This window comes from Lepisma saccharinum, chromosome 29, assembly GCF_977018435.1.
Source record: "Lepisma saccharinum chromosome 29, izLepSacc3.1, whole genome shotgun sequence".
In the NCBI taxonomy this organism is placed as follows: Eukaryota; Metazoa; Arthropoda; class Insecta; order Zygentoma; family Lepismatidae; genus Lepisma; species Lepisma saccharinum.
The window spans coordinates 48,355,701-48,375,122 of record NC_139257.1 but is presented as its reverse complement, the minus strand read 5'-3'; the positions used below and the strand labels follow the sequence as shown (position 1 = coordinate 48,375,122).

At 38.1% G+C, this 19,422-nt stretch overlaps 1 protein-coding gene across 2 annotated transcripts in view; it reads right to left on the bottom strand.

The window, feature by feature from the left end:
* Window positions 1-17,610, bottom strand: part of LOC145981526 (beta-alanyl-bioamine nonribosomal peptide synthetase ebony-like) — a 44,316-nt gene extending 26,706 nt beyond the window's left edge. Inside the window, exon 1 of one of the 2 annotated variants that reach the window (XM_083114826.1) lies at window positions 17,414-17,610. In XM_083114826.1, the coding sequence (XP_082970952.1) occupies window positions 17,414-17,511 (98 nt within the window). In that variant the 5' untranslated portion in view covers window positions 17,512-17,610. Of the gene's footprint in view, window positions 1-10,316; window positions 10,366-17,413 lie in introns of those variants that run through there. The other variant, XM_083114828.1, reaches the window with a different exon arrangement.
* Between the last annotated feature and the right edge of the window lie 1,812 nt (window positions 17,611-19,422).

Sequence of the window (19,422 nt, the reverse complement as noted above, 5' to 3'; positions counted from 1 at the left end):
GAAAAAACACATTTGAACACATTGTGATCTGAATCTGTTGGTTACAATACTATATAAGTTGATTGTTGACAAGATGATAGAGATTGTTGAGCGATTTCTTACATACCTAGCAGAGGAACAGAAAAAAAATATGAAAAAGTTTGAAAGTTCGTGTTAACCGAGATCTAATGTCGCAACGGACTAAAAAACAGTTCGTAATTCGTGGTAACCGAAATTCGCGTTAACCGATAAAACTTTCTATAAGATGTAATACAGGGTTATTATAAATGATGGACCCATTTTCAAAACGTCATAGGTAGGGAAGTACAGATCCAAATTGAACAAGCTATATACCAATGGAAAGAGGAAGGTTCAAAGTTTCTGGCGGGCAGCGGCCGGTGGTGCTAGCGGAAGCGGCCGGTAGAGTTCGCGAGAGGACCGTCTGTCAGTTGTGAGCGAGATGGCGACCTTTGAGCACAAGGTTTTCTGCGTGCTTGAGTTCGCGAAAAGTGAGTCGCAAATTGCAGTGCAGCGGGCATTCCGTACCAAATTCGGTAGCAAACCACCAACTAGGAAAAGCATTAGCAGTTGGTTTCAGCAATTTCAAGCGACTGGAAGTGTGTGCAAAGGAAAAAGCACAGGCCGACCGCGTGTGTCAAGAGGACGATGTCCAACGGTGGCCACATTGAACATAACAGTTACAAACATTGTGGTAACAAACTTTGAACCTTCCTCTTTCCATTGGTATATAGCTTGTTCACTTTGGATTTGTACCTCAATAAATATGATGTTTTGAAAATGGGTCCATCATTTATAATAACCCTGTACATCCCTGCCGGGACCAACATTTTGTTCATGTTAACCGAGCGTTCGTCTTAAGCGAGTTTGTGTTAACGAGGGTTTACTGTAGTTAATATTGCATAATAAACAATCACAACTAGAGCTGAGCCAATACCGATGCCGATGTATCGGCCGATACCAGCAGATACTTTTCCGGTTTACTGGTCATTCAGAGTGTCAGCAAAAATGCGGCGCGACACTTTCGAGGAGTAATTATCCTGGAAATTATGCAAAATTCGAACTTTCCTTTTATTTTGCACCAATTTTGCACGAAAACCCGTATTTTGTGATTACATAACATCTATTTTAATGGAATTCTGGAATATCATGAAGCAAATATCTTAATAAATTGATGCATAAAATTGGAAAATATTTACACACCAATATTTTGAACGAATTTTGATTATTGCAATTTTCAAAGTATGTATCTGTGGGTATCTGTGTGAGTATCGTTCAAAGTGGTATCAGCTCTGCCCTAATCATAACCATGATCATTATTATTATTTCTATCAGTCGGTAACGCGTCTGACTACCACGCTAAAGATCCCGGGTTCGATCCCCGGCAGGTTCAAATCCGAGAACTTTTCTAACGTTGGAAGCGGCCCCGGCGCCCACCCAGCGTCGAATGACATGGGTACCTGGGGGAAACCCTGGGGGGTAAAGGCGGTCAGGGGTGTGAGGCGTTACCCCCACAAGCCCCTATACGCCTTCATGCTAAGCACAGGGGAGCACTTTACCTTTCTGTACTTTACTATATTCAAGTTCTGACCCCAACAAAATATTTCCAGCGACCCCTATAGCTATTTTTTGGGGGGGGTCTAAACAGGACACGACAAAAGCTGGAAACGTCATTATCTTATTTTTTCTTCTGTTTCTGATTTTCAGAATGTGAGGATTATAGGAATGGATCTCGAAGAAATTCGATTCCAAGAACAGATTTTCCGTAACCATCAGATAATGGCAAAAACGAATTTTCACAGCAACCCGAGACGGAGGTCAGCGACACCGTAGGTTTAGTACCGTTAGGAGAAACGAAGGTGTTTTCTTGGTCTTTCCTGGCCTGTAATCTAACTGTAGCATTTCTTACGTGGTGTAAAGTATATAGGAACTACCAAATGGTGATCCAAGAGCATCAGCATAATGCATCATTAGGGACATTGAATTTTCGCGATGCGCGAAATCGCGAAGTGTGAAAAAAGATGCAATTTTGAACATTCTGCACGTAACTTCACCCCCAGTGATGAAATATGCATGAGTTTTATTTGCGAAGTAATGCGAAATGTCTGCTTTTCCACGAAATGAACGCTTTTTCGCGAAATAACCGTGAAATATCATCAAATTAAGTAGAAAACACGCAAAAACCGGCAATCACAGTTGTGCGCGCAAACTGTCGATTTGTAACGAAACGTTTGCCTAAATTTTCTTTCCACTTGCAGCTGAAGAACGTTTTATCTTCGATCACATCACATTGGGATTTCCCATGCACTTAATCTTAGTTCGAAAACTTCGCTCCCTGTCAAGCTGCATTCCTTTCTTCCCCCGAATATGCAATTTAGAAATGAAGTGATTTTGTGTTGATGTTTTCTTTTTCGTTGGACAGCTAAGTACTTGTGTATGTGTACAGTATATAAAAATGAAGTAGTTTATCAATTTATAGCTCTTTTGTATGTTGTTTCCTCTCATGATGAAAAAGCGTGTGCCAATTTAATTTTTCCACCGCTGGTATATACCGCTAATCTAACATTTTATTTACCGCTCTTAGTTTTTATTTACCATAAATTTGTCTCTCTATGCATCATGTAGTAAATTATCGCATGCACAGCACCGTCAATGTCCACTTTATGCACTATGCATTTTTCATTACTACTTTGTTCATTGTATTACACATTTTGAAATAGAAAAAAAATTAAAACTATAAAATTTGGCGTATATAACGCACCAATGCTCTAAATCAGGGGTTTCCAACTGGCGGCCAGCGACGCCTTTCTTTGCGGCCCGCGAAGCCAGTTTGCAAAATACATTAATTTTATGTATTTTTATTAAAATACGTTCTATTTTTACTGAAGGAACGTAAGCTCTGTGAAGAAAGATCATCACAGGTAGAATTGATTTTGCAGTCAATAATGATCATCAGAAGAATCTAAAGTGACGTAACTTTCTCTTCACACCATGCATTCCATCCCTTCGCTATGCGGAATGAACTCGCTCCTGAACGTGTGAAAGTGTTTTTTCTTCAATGAAGTTCATCAAGAACCGCTACAGAAGCCGACTGGCAGATTCTTCACTGCTTCACCTTCTGAGACTTTCAAATACAGAAATTGAAGTGGACATTCCAACTTTAATAAAAGAAGCAGATCGGCCTCAATTTTTACATTGAACACTTACTATGAAGGATTCTCATTGTATGGTGTGTTTTTCATTTCTTTCAATTCATCCATAAGTATTGGGTTTTTGTGAAATAAATTGTAATTATGCAATTTTTATTTGTGATTCTATTGTTTTTATTGCCTCATTTTAGAAATTTAGGTCATGCGAAAGTACTACATTTTCAGTTCAGTACTTTGTAATTTTTAATTCCCCACCCCAATCAACTGCTGGATATAATTTTGGCCCTCAGACCTTTTGAAATTGGAAACCACTGCTCTAAATGCATACCACTGAATGTGTACGGGTGGGGGTTGGGCTACTTTAGGAGTCCCCCGTCTTTCTTATGAATATCAGCAGACAGTTGCAGCAATATGCTTCTATTTTTAAATGCAACTCTGTTCCCGGTTAGTGTAAGCTTCCTTCAGCTGTTCTCTTAAGTAATTCCTGCATTAACGTCCTTTTTGTTCTAAGATATAAAGACAGAAATTATACTGTCCCCTGTGAATTGTCGGTGCCATGTAGGTATATGACAATTGGGGGAGGGGGGGGTAGTGCCTACATACTTTCTCTTGCTAGTGGAGGTGCTGTGATCCGTAGCCGGACATTTGCGATGGCGGACAATAGCGATGAACATAGAAGTGAAATGACGGGTGGACAATTGCGGTGATATTCTATCAAATTGAAGGGTGACTTTAACACCCCCTATAATACCTCCTACAAGAGAACTATGTGAAATATTGATATTTTCGGCTGGGAATTTGGTTCAATCATGGGCTAGAGCCAACAGACACCTTTTGAAGTCACCAGTTTGCTCATATGTCCGAATACACTTCCCAACTCTCTCCTCGATTTTAATGACACGCTTCTTCCTTTTCTGACCTTCTAGATTAAGTTCCATCCGCATGTACTTCATGTTGGTGTCTTCTGCTTGGCTCTTGAGGCAGGCCAGGACAGCATGAATTTTTGGATGCGGTCTTCCAGGCCAACTATTTATTTTGTTGTTCCAACCTTCTACAGCATTATTAGTTCTGTGGTTAGGTTAGGCCCTGATCGTCGCAACTGTCCTACCATTAACTTGTAAAATGACCTTCACAGTCAAAAATCATCGAGATTGTCCGCGATTTTGGCTTCATCGCAACTCTCCTAGATTCATGTGATCAGCATCACCTTACTTACCTTTACTTGCTTCCAGTTGTACTAATTAGAGGTTGGGTGAACCCCAGAGTCTTTTATACAAGGACATCAACAAAATTCCCACCCGAACTCACGAATCCAAGGAATCGAACCAAAGTTAAAATATGAAGGGGATATAGCCCCATCTTTCCCCACAGAACCAGCTACATGACTCTTCAACTCGATTCTTCAGTCTCAAGGGTGTTCTAGGGTGCAGGGCTGTGCCTAGACCAAGGGCGTATTTAGAGAGCGGTCCACTCGCCACCCTTGGGGAAAGTTCTCAGATTGAATGGATAAATGCAATACCATGAAGCTCATTTCTGTAATTTGCACGTGATTGAGTTTATATCATAATTGAAATTATAATTATGACGTTAAACTTTTTTAAGATTACAGATTTGTGCTAAACGAGACATCAATTTGTCTACTAAAGTCCGAAGGCGAAATTAATTTGGAATAATTTTAAAAGCACATTAGATACAAAAATTACATTTTCTGTATTGATATTAACAATCTCGTATTATTCTACAAATTTTCATTTCATTTATCTTCGCATTAGTATACTCCCATACTCCCAACTAAACTGAGGAAGGGGGGAGTATATTTTACTATTGTAAAGAAAAAAATATCTATCAGCGTTGAGCACTTCAGTGATTAACAAGAAATAAGTTCCATTCGTAAATTATGTTTATTTTTACATCTCAATGCTTGTGTGTAATTCTATTACGTCACAAGTGTCTTGTTACGTAAGCAGGGTGTTCTTGTGCTGACATTTCTAAATAGGGTTGGTTTGGTTTGAGTTTTAAGTCCACTTTATGCACAGTAAGGCTAATCGGGACTGGACCTACTGTTTAAGGTGGGATCCGAACCACTGTGCCATGTGCCTCCACCGGGTATCGAACCCGGGACCCCTTGATTACAAGGCGACGACGCTACCACTGCGCCATCGAGGAGGCCCGATTTCTAAATAGAGTTTTCTGCAATGTTGTCTCAAACTATTCGTAATTATAGCACACACTATTTCATTCAGGTGAATCGCCATAATCCTTCATTTCACGTTTCTGTTTTATATTATATTATCCAATATTATGTTCTTGACATGTTATATGCGAGTGTAAATATTCAATCACTATTTCTCATCTGGTAAAGGGATCTGTCTTAAATTTGGTTACTCTCAGATTGCTATGTTGCCGCATTAACTATTTCCGGACTTAAAAATATTTTAAGACTGTCAAGCAGCCTAACTTCTAGAGATGTGTGCAGTTTTTTTTTTAAAAAAAAATCGAGCTTCATACCATTAGTTAGTTGATTGATTTTGTTATTTAGCTTTCGTTTCTGCCAGTTTTGGCTAATCGCGGTCATGAGGATTACTGACGACATTATGAAATTATGGAAGGGAAGTTAACAAGAATACCCATTTCTAGGCCGGGATTCGAACAGAGACCCTTGGCGTCGTAACGCGCTGTCCTTAACATTCCGCCACGGAGATAAGCATCGATTATTAATAATTGTTATTACACGAATAGCTAAAAAGATGATATAAGAATAAAGACATAACATCATATATACACTAATGTCCAAAATTAAAGCAACAAAACTGAAATTCTTTCCCGTGTGTCCATTTGACCACATAATACGATCAGGTGATAGTAACATTTATGATGTCATAGACCACTAGTTTAAGATAGAAAATAAACTAACCTTAATGTGCCAGGATTTATCAACAAAAAAACAGCAACAGGTTAAACTTGGCCAATTTATCAAAAAAAATACATCACACGAGGAAAGTATTTCTGTTTGCTGCTTTAATTTTGGACACTGGTGTACATTATATAGCTTGTGTGTAGCTAATATCACTAAAATGTGTATCAAAGAACTGTCCTATCAAAGAGAATGTGAAGAAAATGTTTGAATACCAAAACGTTTTAAGTCCTCTATCATTATTTTTATGCGTATTTCTTATGGCACGTATAAATTCTCGCAGGAACATTCAACGCAAAGCACTATAATCGCAATCTATTCAGTACCCTTATGTAAGTTCTGCGGAAATAAACAAACTTCAAAGTATACAACAGCAAACAAGTGTTTTGCTCATATAATTTTGGACCTAAGTCTTTCGGAGGGTGGCTTGAAACCCCTGGACCCTCTAAATGCGTTCTTGTAATTACTACGTGTTCCAGCAATAGTTGCACTAATCAAAGGGTCCCGGGTTCGATACGCGGTGGTTCGGATTCCACTTTAAACAGATCCAGTCCCGATCGGCCTGTGTGTGCATAAAGTGGACTTGCACAAACTCAAGAGCTGCACTGACCTGAATAGTTGAAACCTAGAAACTGGAAATCTCCCGACACCAGCGCCACGCTCCCCTGCGTAAAGGCAATCTCGGCCTGGGACTGACTGAACCGACTGCCTCAGCGGAAGAGGCTTTATAGGGGAGAGGGGGGGAAAGCTAAACTTCCCTCTTAAACGGGAACCAACGATAAAGAGTTGATTGTCACTTGTCAATAAAGCTGGCCGAGTGCGGAAATCGCAGAAGGTCAAGGAGACAAGAATCTAAACGGAAGTATGTAGATTGTCTTTATAAAGCATTTGGTAAACAACTTCAAAGATGATTTAAAATATAGAAGCTTAAGACTAGGGAGCGGAAGTTGATGAAATGTCATCTTTTTCTGACATCTCGGACACAATGCCCATTAAATATACACAATATTACACTTCGTCTACTTTTCAGGTTTTAGATCATTTGCCCCAATCTTCGGCATTTTTTAGTAATTTTTCGCAATTTTCGGTGTATTGTTTTGTCATATTTTGTCACTTCTTTCATTTTGGTGATATTCTTGAGTCTTTTCAACAAGGTGAACATAGACCTATATATATATATATATATATATATATATATATATATATATATATATATAATCTCGCAGGATTGCAATTTACGAACAAAAGAAATGCTGAACTGGTGACAGTCTTGTGTCGGGGGAAAGCACCATTATTCGGTTGTTTCCATTGGAAATCCTCGTTGCATATGTTGAATATGCATGTGGTATCATTTGGTACCCTTTTTTTAAAGGCAGATTGCATTTTGTTTAATTTCCTTTTCATTTCAATTTTTAACCTGAAACTAAGAAATTTAATGGTCATTTTTTGCATTTTTTACGTCACATTCTCCCATTTTTTAGGACATTCTATAGGTCATATACCTATATTTTTTAGGTCATCAACTTCCGCTCCCTACTTATGACGTACGAGATGTTCTGCGTAGATATTTAAGGCTCTACCAGATCTGAACCCGGATCGCAATGGCACGGATAGCTAAGACCCAAGTTCGAGTCTTTGTCGAGCCTTCATTGTTCGCTGAAATTTATACGTAGTATGTAACATTTTAACGAAATGTGTGCGCGTGAGAGACTAAATGGATGCATGATCATTTATCAACATACCACAATATTTTGAGTACCGTATAAATATACAGGGTGTCTCATAAGTAATAGCGCAAACTGACAGGTGAAGTCCACGATAGTAGAAGCAAAAAAGTCAATAAACATGGGTCTGCAAACTAGCAGTTTTCGAGATAATCGCGAATGTGTGATTACAAGCCGCTACTTACTTCATTGTTTGTAAACGTCGTCCTAGTTGGTAAAATGCTAATAATGTGTGCGAATGTGTGGAAGCCGTCACTGATTGCATTTTGTAAACACCGAGTATTTTACCCCTTGTGCGGTCAGAGGTTTGCTCTTTGATTACAAAACAGAACATTTCCGAGAGGTAGTACGGCTTATTCGCACACATTATTAGCATTTTACCAACTAGGACGTCGTTTACAAACAATGAAGTAAGTAGCGGCTTGTAATCACACATTCGCGATTATCTCGAAAACTGCTCGTTTCCAGACCCATATTTACTGAGATCCTTTTGTTTCTATTATCGTGTACTTTCACCTGTGTCAGTTTGCGCAATTACTTATGAGACACCCTGTGTGTGTGTGTGTAGAGAGAGAGAGAGAGAGAGAGAGAGAGAGAGAGAGAGAGAGAGAGAGAGAGAAAGATCGATTACAAAAGAATTGAAATCAGCGTGCGTAAAAAAATCAAGATTTTAATTTTATAACATTTTTGATGATTTTTTTACATTGGAGTTTTGTAATTTGAATTCATTTTTTATTTTTTAAAAAGCACGCTTAAAATCCCTTGTATGTTTGTTGGCACCGTACGTATAGATATATCTTTTTTATAGAAATAAAAATGCTTTTCTGGTAAACTGCCCTTTAAAATATTTTGAACAGTTTCATTAAAACAAATAAAAAATACATGTAGATACACATTTTTATGTTTCTGATACTGTACATATGAACCTACTATGGAAATGTTTGTTGAGTGTGGTAACACTTTAATTTATGCAAGAACAAATTTGAAATATCGTGTATGTTATTTTCGTAGTTTTTTATAGGTTGACATTTAAATATTTCATAGATCAAGGGGGGCCATGGCCCCTCCCCTGGGTGTGGGCCTGGTTCGAGTCCTGGGCCATGCCTTTCCCATACAACGGCGAAACCCAAACTAAGGTTGTGTTGCTCTAAAATTGTGAATTTGTCTAATTGTGTCCGAAGTTTGGAAAATGGGCTTGCTTCCTACGAACGAATTTTTTTTTTTTAAAAAAAAAAAGCTTCTATCCTAAGTAGGTCAGGTGAATTTACAATCTTATTTTAGGTCGCTTAAGTCAATCGTTGGAGCACGGTGCTCATTACATCACCTCCAAAAAGGCCGACATCGAGAATGTATTTGGAGTCGTACCTCCACAAACCTCCCATGTGTGCCTTCATGACACTGCAATATGCACGGGGAATTTACCTATAAGTTAATTGTGGTTATTATCAAAGAAATGGGAGAGAAATATGCCTAAAGCCAGATTAACAATAGTACGGCCAAATCAGCTTAGTGACCACACGCCATCTGCATGGATAATTTCTTTCGCAAATATGGAAATATAGGTACAGCATATGCACCTGTAATGCCTTTCTGCTCAGGCCTGATATCTGAACCGTCTGTACACACACACCTTGAATCCACATCCCGAAAGGATTTACACAAGAGGCGGCCAATACTTCAAGTTACCATTTTGAATATTATACTTTTTACAAAACTAAGAATTTTCCAACCGACGCAAGTTCCAAGCAACTTCGGAGGGGAAGGAAGGTGTTATCAGTTCCTGTCTAATTGAACTATCCAACTTCGTTCTGTAGCAAATTTGTGTTACCTCCATGTGTTTGCAGAATAAATTGCTCATACATTGGGAACCAGTAGCGGAGATTGAGTGACAAAAGTAGGGAGAGGATGAAGAACAATTTTTCTTTGTAGACATGGCTTAGCATTAAGAAGCCATACTGCAGAAGCAAAAAGTGTGGGGGACAGCTGCCCCCTCCACACCCCCTTAATGGTGCATTTTCCTACCCTGTTTTGTCACGAAATTAACTGCTAAATGCGAAATAAGACTTATTTACCGACGTGACACTTTCTGAAGTTCGAATTATCCTGTTCTTCATACTCCAACGTGTATCACACATTGTAATGTTAATTTCACATTTCGTGTTTTCGTCAAAAACTAAATATGGATGCCTCTAACAATGGCATAGCGACTTCCGTGGCAATTCTGGGAAATATAATTCAACCTGCTGCTACGTCATTGCGAGACAAGGTTTGGGTGCACCACAAACTCTCCAGTATAAAACGTCTGTCTCTTTTTCCACATTGGAGTATCAAGAAAGATGCCTGCTGATGCAACGTTTTCTGGTTCTACGTCCACGTGCTCTGTCTAAGTTCAGTTGGCAACACGTTCTCGGATCGAACTGTTATGTAATTTGACAAGCTAGCTGAGAGCGTTCATGCTCGGACATGCTACGTGAGAAAATCTTAAGTTTTCAAAGACTTGTCCAGTCCCATCACCAAAGAGGAAGTACTTACCTGTGGAGGTCCTTTGCCAACTGCACAGCCTCCCCTCGCGACTGCACTGGTACACAAGGACTGCTCAGCAAGCGTGAAAATATTATGTCATGGTGTTCTTTTTTTCTTTTTTTGGGCTGCGCGTTCCGCCTCAGGAAATATTTGGACGGAGTGAAAGTATCCGCTTCCTCACAACTTGCAGTTGTCCTTAATCGTTTTCTGTAAACTTTTTAGGAAAGACAAAACCTACACTAGTTCCAATTCCAAAACGCTTAATTGTATGTGTATGAACCTGCAAGCAAGTAGGCATCCACCTAAACCATTGCCTGTGATAGCGAATTGAAACGATTTTCCAGATAGGATTGACGGGTGTTTGGAGCAAGAACATTCAGGTTCTTGGTGGTAAGATTTTTCCACTTCGTACGAACTTCCATAAAAACCATGCCCTGGAAACTGCACAATAATGCCGCCGGAAAAAAAAAATGCATGGACGATGGAAGTAGTTATGGGGTCCTTACATTATACCGGGTGTTTCATAAATAATTGAGGGATTACAAGAATTTATTGTTAAGTAAACTATTGAACTTACGTTAATGAAACCAGTCCAGAACGAACGAGAAACTTTTTTTTTACACCTACAAATGTTAAATGTGGTCACCACCAGAGGCGAAACAACGATTTTTTGTCGGGGGGGGGGGGGGGCAAGTACTAGGATAAACGTGCCAATAATAATAATAATGTTAACAATATTATAACATTATTATTATTATTGATTTGCTTTATTTTGCTTCGCTTCTTGTGCCACATTTGGCTAATTTGCAAAGATTGGGATGAGTGATGGTATGATGAAATTGGTGAATGGACACTCACAAACATCCATGCCCAAGCCGGGTTTAGAACCCGGGACCAACATTATTAGTAGTAGTAGTATCATCAAAGATGTTATTACCCTTGTGAATTTTGCAAAAAGGAGGTAGAAGTTGGTGCTAAAGCATTTGTGTTCGAACAAAAGATTTGAATTATTTTTTCAACAGTTCTATTTGACATTACTAATGGAAAAGAAGCACACAAACTATTTTTCAAAGACAGAAAATGCTTGATAAATGCATTCCAAATATAATTCTTTTTTACATTAACATTTATAATTTTCATGCACGTTATATGTTTCGCATATATGCAACATGGAGCGACGTGAACACTACATTTTGTTAGTTTTCAAAGTTTGTTTAATACATATTATATACATCTTATATTATTTAAATACATTACACAACCAATTCATCCTCTCACAATAAACCAACAGCAAAAATTACATAAATTGTCTCTACGCTCTCTTTCCTCAAAACAATTGTTCATGCATTTAAAACACAATCAATTAAGACAAGTCTTATTTCTCTGTCTAGTGATTTACAATGCATTACAGCGAACAATGATCTGTCTTTGATGCAACCCCACAAAAGGAAGTCACACGGTGTTAAGGACTGGTGATCTTGGGGACCAAATCATTGCACAAAACACTGAGTGATGTGGCTGATTTGAGCGTAGCCTAGCGGCAGGGATGTGAACTCTCAGCTTAACAAAACATACACACAAACTATTTGAGTTACTTGATCGTTCTGGACTGGCTTCATTAACGTAAGTTCAATAGTTTACTTGCAAATAAATTTTTGTAACCCGTCAATTATTTATGAAACACCCGGTACATGTGCACAGTGACAGGACTTTTGGAAATTGCAACTCTTTTCTACGATGAAGAACTTAACATTTTGTAGAAGACACTTAAATGGTCCTGGAGGAAATAAAAACAGTGAATGCGATACCAAAAGTTGGTGACGAAACCAGAGGCAAACCTTTTTAGTTTCATGGATGTTGGGGAAGTGAAAATGACCGCATTTCTCGAAGGCCGGACGGAGCTTTCGATCCTTTCCAATGAGTTGACCGACACTCATTTTCTGCTTCAGCCACTGCACCGTGCAATCTGTAACAGCCGTTCACGAAATCAAAAGGCCTGAAATAGTATCAGGAAATCCTTGGAGCAACTATTGTGGACCCCTACTACAGGATACCCCTTATCTTCCATATCCTGATATGCAATATTGAAACTAACAAAATCTGTATTAACCTTATGCGTGTCTTCCAAAGCACGACAGATTTCCGCTATTCCAGCCAGTGCAAATAAATGAAATTCACGTGAAGATGTACGTGTCGTGTGTCCTTGACCCAAGTTTTAGACAAAAACAATGTACAACTTCTTTCCAATTAGAGAAGTTAATAAATGATTGATTGAATTTGAAATTTTGGGTGCGTCAGCACTTAGGCTATCAGTCACGTTATACGTGGTCCAGCCCCTTACCATAACTAAAATATAACTTATATAACGAAACTGTAATGTCCGATGACTAAAATATTCTCACTTGGTTTAAAAGCTGAGGTTGTAAAGGAGCTCTCAGCACACGTAAGGACAAAACACAGAATTATACTGACCATAGGGCCAGTCACCAGAGCCTCGTTAGTCTGCAAAATGCAGTCCAGGGTGTATAGTGGGATCCATGAGTATTACCATGCAAATTGTCCGTGCACTTTATGTGACCCAATAAGAGCTTCAAGAATTAAAAGAAAACTCAAAACAAGCTGTTGACAACTTCTGCAGCATACATAAAAATCCATCGCTTAAAAACACACAGGATGTAAGAGAAAAATTAATAAAATCATGGACAATTTGCACGGTAATACTCATGGATCCCATTGTACTACGTGGATGTGAGGTTGAAAAATTAGTACTACGTGGAAGGGTCAGCCCTTAGTAAAAATAATATACTACTACTAGTATCTTAGGGACATATCAGACCGAAGCGACATGACAGGCCACACAAGCCTTCTTTCGATTGGTGAAAACCTCAAGCGACACGTAACCTCCCTTAGCACCCATGATTGAACTATTTGCTCCATGTGTGTGCGAGCATTTTATTCTTGCGTACTGATTGTACAGTCAACGGCAAAGATAATGGTAAGCAAATTGTCCACCGCTATTTTCATTACTTTTTTATTCTACATCCTGTGTTTCTTTAAGGAATGAAACTATGTTGGTTCGAAGCAGGCATTGTTCTCTGCTAATTGACGTCTTTATTTCAATTCATTCTCATCACACTGTGTAATTCAGAACGAATGAAAATGGTGGTGGACAATTCGCCTACTGTTTCTTTCGCCGTTCGGTGTACGAGGGAGAATTGGTTAATTCGAAAGGAAGAACCAAACTACCGTATTTCCTCGAATATAACGCGCACCTTTTCTTCGGGTTTTGGATGTTGAAAGTTTAGTTGTGCCTTGGATTTGGTGGCAACATTGATATCGAAGTATATTGTTTATAATTATACCACGGTATTACTGTATTACAGAGAAGTATTTGTCAATTTCAACATGCAATATTTTCCTCAGCTTTACCGAAAAAAAAAAGTCAACACATTTTTCTTCCCTACAAATCTGTTTTGCTACAACAATCACAATTTTACAAGGAGTCTGTATTTTTAGCAGTGAATTACGAAGGGGGACTTAGGAAGTTTATTCTTGTGCTCCAGGTCGTACATGAGAGCCTTTGTAAGGTGCACATTATAAGGACATTAAAGATGAGAAGAAGCGTAACTCATACGAAGAAGCAGGTCTCGAAAAATTCTCGCGAAACTGAACGCTTTATTTTCGTTAACATGGTGCTGTCTTTCTCGTCTCAGATTACTACAGCGACGATAATAACAACTAGTGAAATGATGCCCTGTCGTAAATTAATAATAGTTTTAACATATATTTTAAATTATACTTCAAAATTTATATACGTATAATGAAAAACAATATGCTGACCAAGGCAGAAATTTATTTTATTATAAAACAAACTAAACGTAACTTTTCAACCTTCTAGCAAGGTCTTCTTCAGACTCTGCACCAAGTACAAATGTAACAAGGTACAAAACAGGACGATATATATACACAAAAATATTCCCCTCCAGATTATTAGAAAGTTGTTCTGGAATATATCGTCCTGTTTTGTACCTTGTTACATTTGTACTTGGTGCAGAGTCTGAAGAAGACCTTGCTAGAAGGTTGAAACGTTACGTTTAGTTTATGTTTTATAATAAAATAAATTTCTGCCTTGGTCAGCATATTGAGTTTTTGATATCATGGAAACAAGGCTTAATGGTGTTATAATACGTATAATGTAATGAAAAATACTTTGGGCACGAGACTTCTTGAATTGTCTTTTTAATATTTTAATAGACTGAAAACGTTAATGATAATCAGATCTACCAAGAAGGGGAATAAAGAATACATTTATTCTCAATATTTTATGTTAATACAGTTAAAGTTTGTTAATCCGGACTAATGTAGGGGATAAGTTGACCGGTTTAACGAAAAGTTAACTGAAGTAACCTAACAGAACAGTAGAAAGTGCATTAAAACTCAAGTTTATAGCAACAAAACACGTTTATTAACCTATGGTATATTTAAAGGGCATTGGCCTAAATACACTATACAGTACAGTACAAAGTCTGCTGGAAAGAGAATTTAATCAGTGATTGCCTTTTGTTTGGGAAGTTCTCTTGTTGACTTCTAGGCACATTTAAAACCTTGCATTCTGCTCATTTTTTTTTTTTTTTTTGGCCTGTCCGGATTAAGCAAAGTCTGGCTTATCGGGGTTCGGATTAACGAGGTTTTACTGTACTCTAAAAATCAATTTGTTAAGTGAAAGATATTTCCATATTGTTAGTTTACTTGTGATAAGGACTGGATTTATTGTCTGACTACTTGAAATTTTACTCTTTGGTTAATCGGGGCAAAGATGGAAGGACAGAAAAACATCGAAGAGGGAAAATTGAAAAAAGAAATACTGCAGATGGTGTGCTGGTTGCAGTTCTATAGTGTTCGTTGTTTGTCTGTGTTGTCTAGGGAACATAGACGCTGTCATACTCTGTTAAACCTCCGCGACAACAAAACATTTCTGTACATAGGAGAATCTTATATGAATGCTATGTACGATAATTTAGTTCACATTGAAAAGAAAAATGTAGCGATGGTCGTGACACGAACTATATACAAGCGACTGTACTCCGATGAACTGTCGGATGAGATGCAGTGTACACAAGCCATTCTCGTAATAACAATGATAATCGGATTGAAATTTGAGAGCGATCAATTACACAGTGCCGTGTGCACCATGCGCACGTCTAGCGCGTGGAGAGAAGTGTTGGAAAGTTACAAGTTTCCGGAAAACGTATTTCCTGTATTCTTTATATTTTACACGCGCAGAAATGGATGGCCCTAGATCCTTTGTTTTATTGCGATTTCATGATGCCACGAATGCAATTTTAACATTGTTCGATTTCGATTTACTTCTGTTAACACATACTGCGGAGTTTTAGTGATTACTAGAAGTCATTTTTTTAGGTTCTAAAAAGTGTACTTTTAGGTTCCTAAAATAGGCTCTAAAATCCTAAAATAGGTTCTAAAAATCTTAAGGCTCGGCTGGACCATTGGCATGCAAATGGGCGAATTTTTTCAAATTTTCCTCTCCATTCGAAAAACTTCTTGGATATTTCAAAATATGAAACATTACATCAGCTTAGAATTCCTTCTAGAGCATTGTCGTGAATTTTCATTTAGTTTTCTTTCATTGTTGTCTAGATATTATCAATAGTTTAATAGACTTATGTAATCACAAAACTATTGATAATATCTAGACAACAATGAAAGAAAACTAAATGAAAATTCACGTCAATGTCTAGAAGGAATTCTAAGCTGATGTAATGTTTCATATTTTGAAATATCCCAGAAGTTTTTCGAATGGAGAGGAAAATTTGAAAAAATTCGCCCATTTGCATGCCAATGGTCCAGCCGAGCCTGAGGTTCAAAGATCTTAAAATAGTTCAAAATTTGTAAATACTGTGAAAATGAGATACCTATATCCTGAAATAGGTATATATCTTGCATAACGTTATGTGTGTTGCCTAACCCTACGGCGATGGCAGAACTTTCCCTTAAAAATTTGCTATAAATTCCACTCTTCGACGTATAGTAAGGCAACAATCGTGTTTCATGTTACTCACAGTCAAACTCCGCAATTTTGCCTGTGAGGATCATCTTATATGCTGAAAATAATCTTTCAACACAAGCATAGTCAGTGGTGCAAACTTCAATGCTGAAATGTTAAGTTTGCAAGGCGTGAATGCCACAAATCACCGAAGTGACGCGAAAGTGAGCAAGACCACACAGATCAGACCACTTTGGATTGTACAGGTAACAGTGGCACCAGACATTTTGCTTTGTTTAGAGCTTTGAAGAATTACCATGGACTTGAAGGAAGGGATATCGACAGATAGGCCTAGTACGTTTCAATTTTTTCGTGACCAAACCAAGCAAATGGGAACGACTTGAGATGACCGGACCCCTCTCCGATTTTCTTCTTATTTGGCATACTCACTAATTGAGGCCTCCTAATCACGAATCTGAAGTTAAAATTTGTCGGAAACGTCTAGAAATTGCAAAATAAGCGAAAATAAGGCGTTAGTTTTCGGAATATATATATTCCTGATACTACCACGACATCAAATTTTAACTATGTTTGCCTAACCTAACCGAACTAACCTAACCACGCACCAATGGTTCGTGGGGCTAGCGTCAATGGTTCGCAATTTCTAGACGTGACAGACAAATTTTTAACTTCAGATTCTTGATTAGGAGGCCTCAATTAGTGAGTATGTCAAATATGAAGAAAATCGGAGAGGGGTCGCCTTTATCCCCCCCCCATTGATTTGAGGCTGCGTGAGCCAAAGAGCCGCTTTATGCTGGGACAAGGCAGGAAAAATTCCGACCTTAGATCATCCACAATGGGAATCGAACCTGGGTCTCCCGCGTGGCAGTCAGAAGCATTCAGACTACCGCGACACATTTGGTTCAATTCCAACACTACTGTCGCCTTGTAATCAAGATGCTCCGGGTGGAAGCACATTGCGTAGGGGTCCGTATCGAACTTTTAAAGTACAGGTCCAGTCCCCATGGGCTAAAACTTTGCCACTACCGATTGTCCATTCGACAGTTCCCACCGACCAAAAGCGCCCGATTCGTTCACTTACCTTTCAGTTTCTGCACCATTTTCCTTCGTCTCGTTCCGAACCAAATCCTGATACACCTTGAGAAGGCTGAACTCCGTGCACAGCTTGCTGCAAGACATCTTGTCACAAGGTCTCTCCTTCTGCTTATGAAATGCGATCGGAATCACCGCGGAAAGCACAAGACGGGAAGCAATTCTCACGGACAGTGATTAGCATGCGTTACGCCTCCCCTCCCCCGTTGCGTTCTAGCTATCAATTGTTTTCTTTTTATTCGCAGCGCCATCTATTAGCAGCGTCTCAAGGGTGGAAATTCCCCTGGAGCTGTTGAAGAAGTTACAATTCAATTCCCCATTACGTCATCACTTTCCCTTACAAAAAAGAGCTGCTTGTTTTGTTTACATACCTCAAAGCATAAAAAGAAATCGCTGATTCAGGGTTGCAGGCAGTTTGTAATTTATCACTTTATTATTACATTTCTCATACGCGAGAAACGTAAAAATATAATCCTGTAACACTAATCTTCCTTTACCCAAAATAAAAATGCCTCATCTTCTGTTTCATATTCATGTTCTGGGTCATATAAAACTTAATGTGCTTTTAATTTTTTGGGGTGAATTTAAAACTGTTACGTGTAAAAATAATTGATAAAATATGTACCTAAATATGTATTAAAAAAGGATATGAAGCTAAATATGTAGTATCAAAGAATATGTAATATTAAAATTAATCGAGTATCCAACCAAATTGAAGAGTTCTGCTAGATATTTATTTTATTTGAACATTTTTAACAATTTTAAGGACATTAGTTAGTTGCTCAAATTAAAATTTGTATCAAATTTATAAACCAAAAAAAGGACAGCAACATATACATATTTAAGAAACCAATTTTGTGAACTATAATTACTTTTCACATCGCAAATTATTATAGAATATGTACATGTGGGAGCAGATTGAAGAAGACTTAATGCATACAGAACTTACTTATGTTATGTTACCGAATAAACGACTACGTACTTTTCCATGTATTCAGCTGTCATACACTTCCGTCGTCGGCGGCGGCTGAAGGGGCATCTCTTTCGATAGAGGAAAAGGTCTAAATATGGGACCCCCTTTTTATGTTGTCATTTTCGGAGGAAAAAAATTAATGTTTCATATCTATGAAACATATACTTAAATGTAATAGCATGCTAAAGTATAGAAGGTCCCTATTTTTTTTAAAAAAGAAGCAATTTCCAAAAAAATGGTAAAATGATGTATTTCAAAATTGTGGTCTAAATATGGGCTACTAGTGGCAATATCACAAAAATCAATTAAAATTTAAAAGTAAAAGTCATTTATCGCTAAAACATTATAAAATTCATATTTCTGAATAATCTGTTGTTTTGAAAATCACGCGGAATGGGAAAAATCGAAATTAAGGAAAACATCCAAATATTTGTTGAAAATGTGATCTCAACATTAGACCTCATGTCATAGCCCATATTTAGACCATCACGCTATTTTCCTTCTTCAATTTATTTTCGCTCTCTGCGGTACATATTTCACAAACAAATCAAGCCCACATTTCTTTTATGTACCGCTAATATCATAACCTATACAAAGCAGATGAGAATTAAGAAAACGCCGAGTTAAGACATACCTGCAAAAAGTTTTCGGAGGTCGCAATTCTATAACAGCGTCCAAAGCCGATACTAACCACCACTTTCTCTTGCGAATTGGCGCCGCAACCTTTGTCCTTGACAGATAACCAGTTCCAATAGCTTCTGCCAGGCTGCAGCACCCGGGAGCGCTGATAACTCCAAAACCCATATTTAAACCTTCGCCCATATTTAGACCTTCTCCTCTCTATAACAGTTCCAGGGTTTTTCTTCAACCTGTCTTTCGACTTGACTTGGCAGTCAATTTTAGGGGACCGTATGCACTATGCATCCCATTGATTAAACATGAATCCCATTGATTTAACAATATGACATCACATGAGCTACGAATTATCTTCATCATGTTTCAGAGATCGAATATATGGGGGAAAG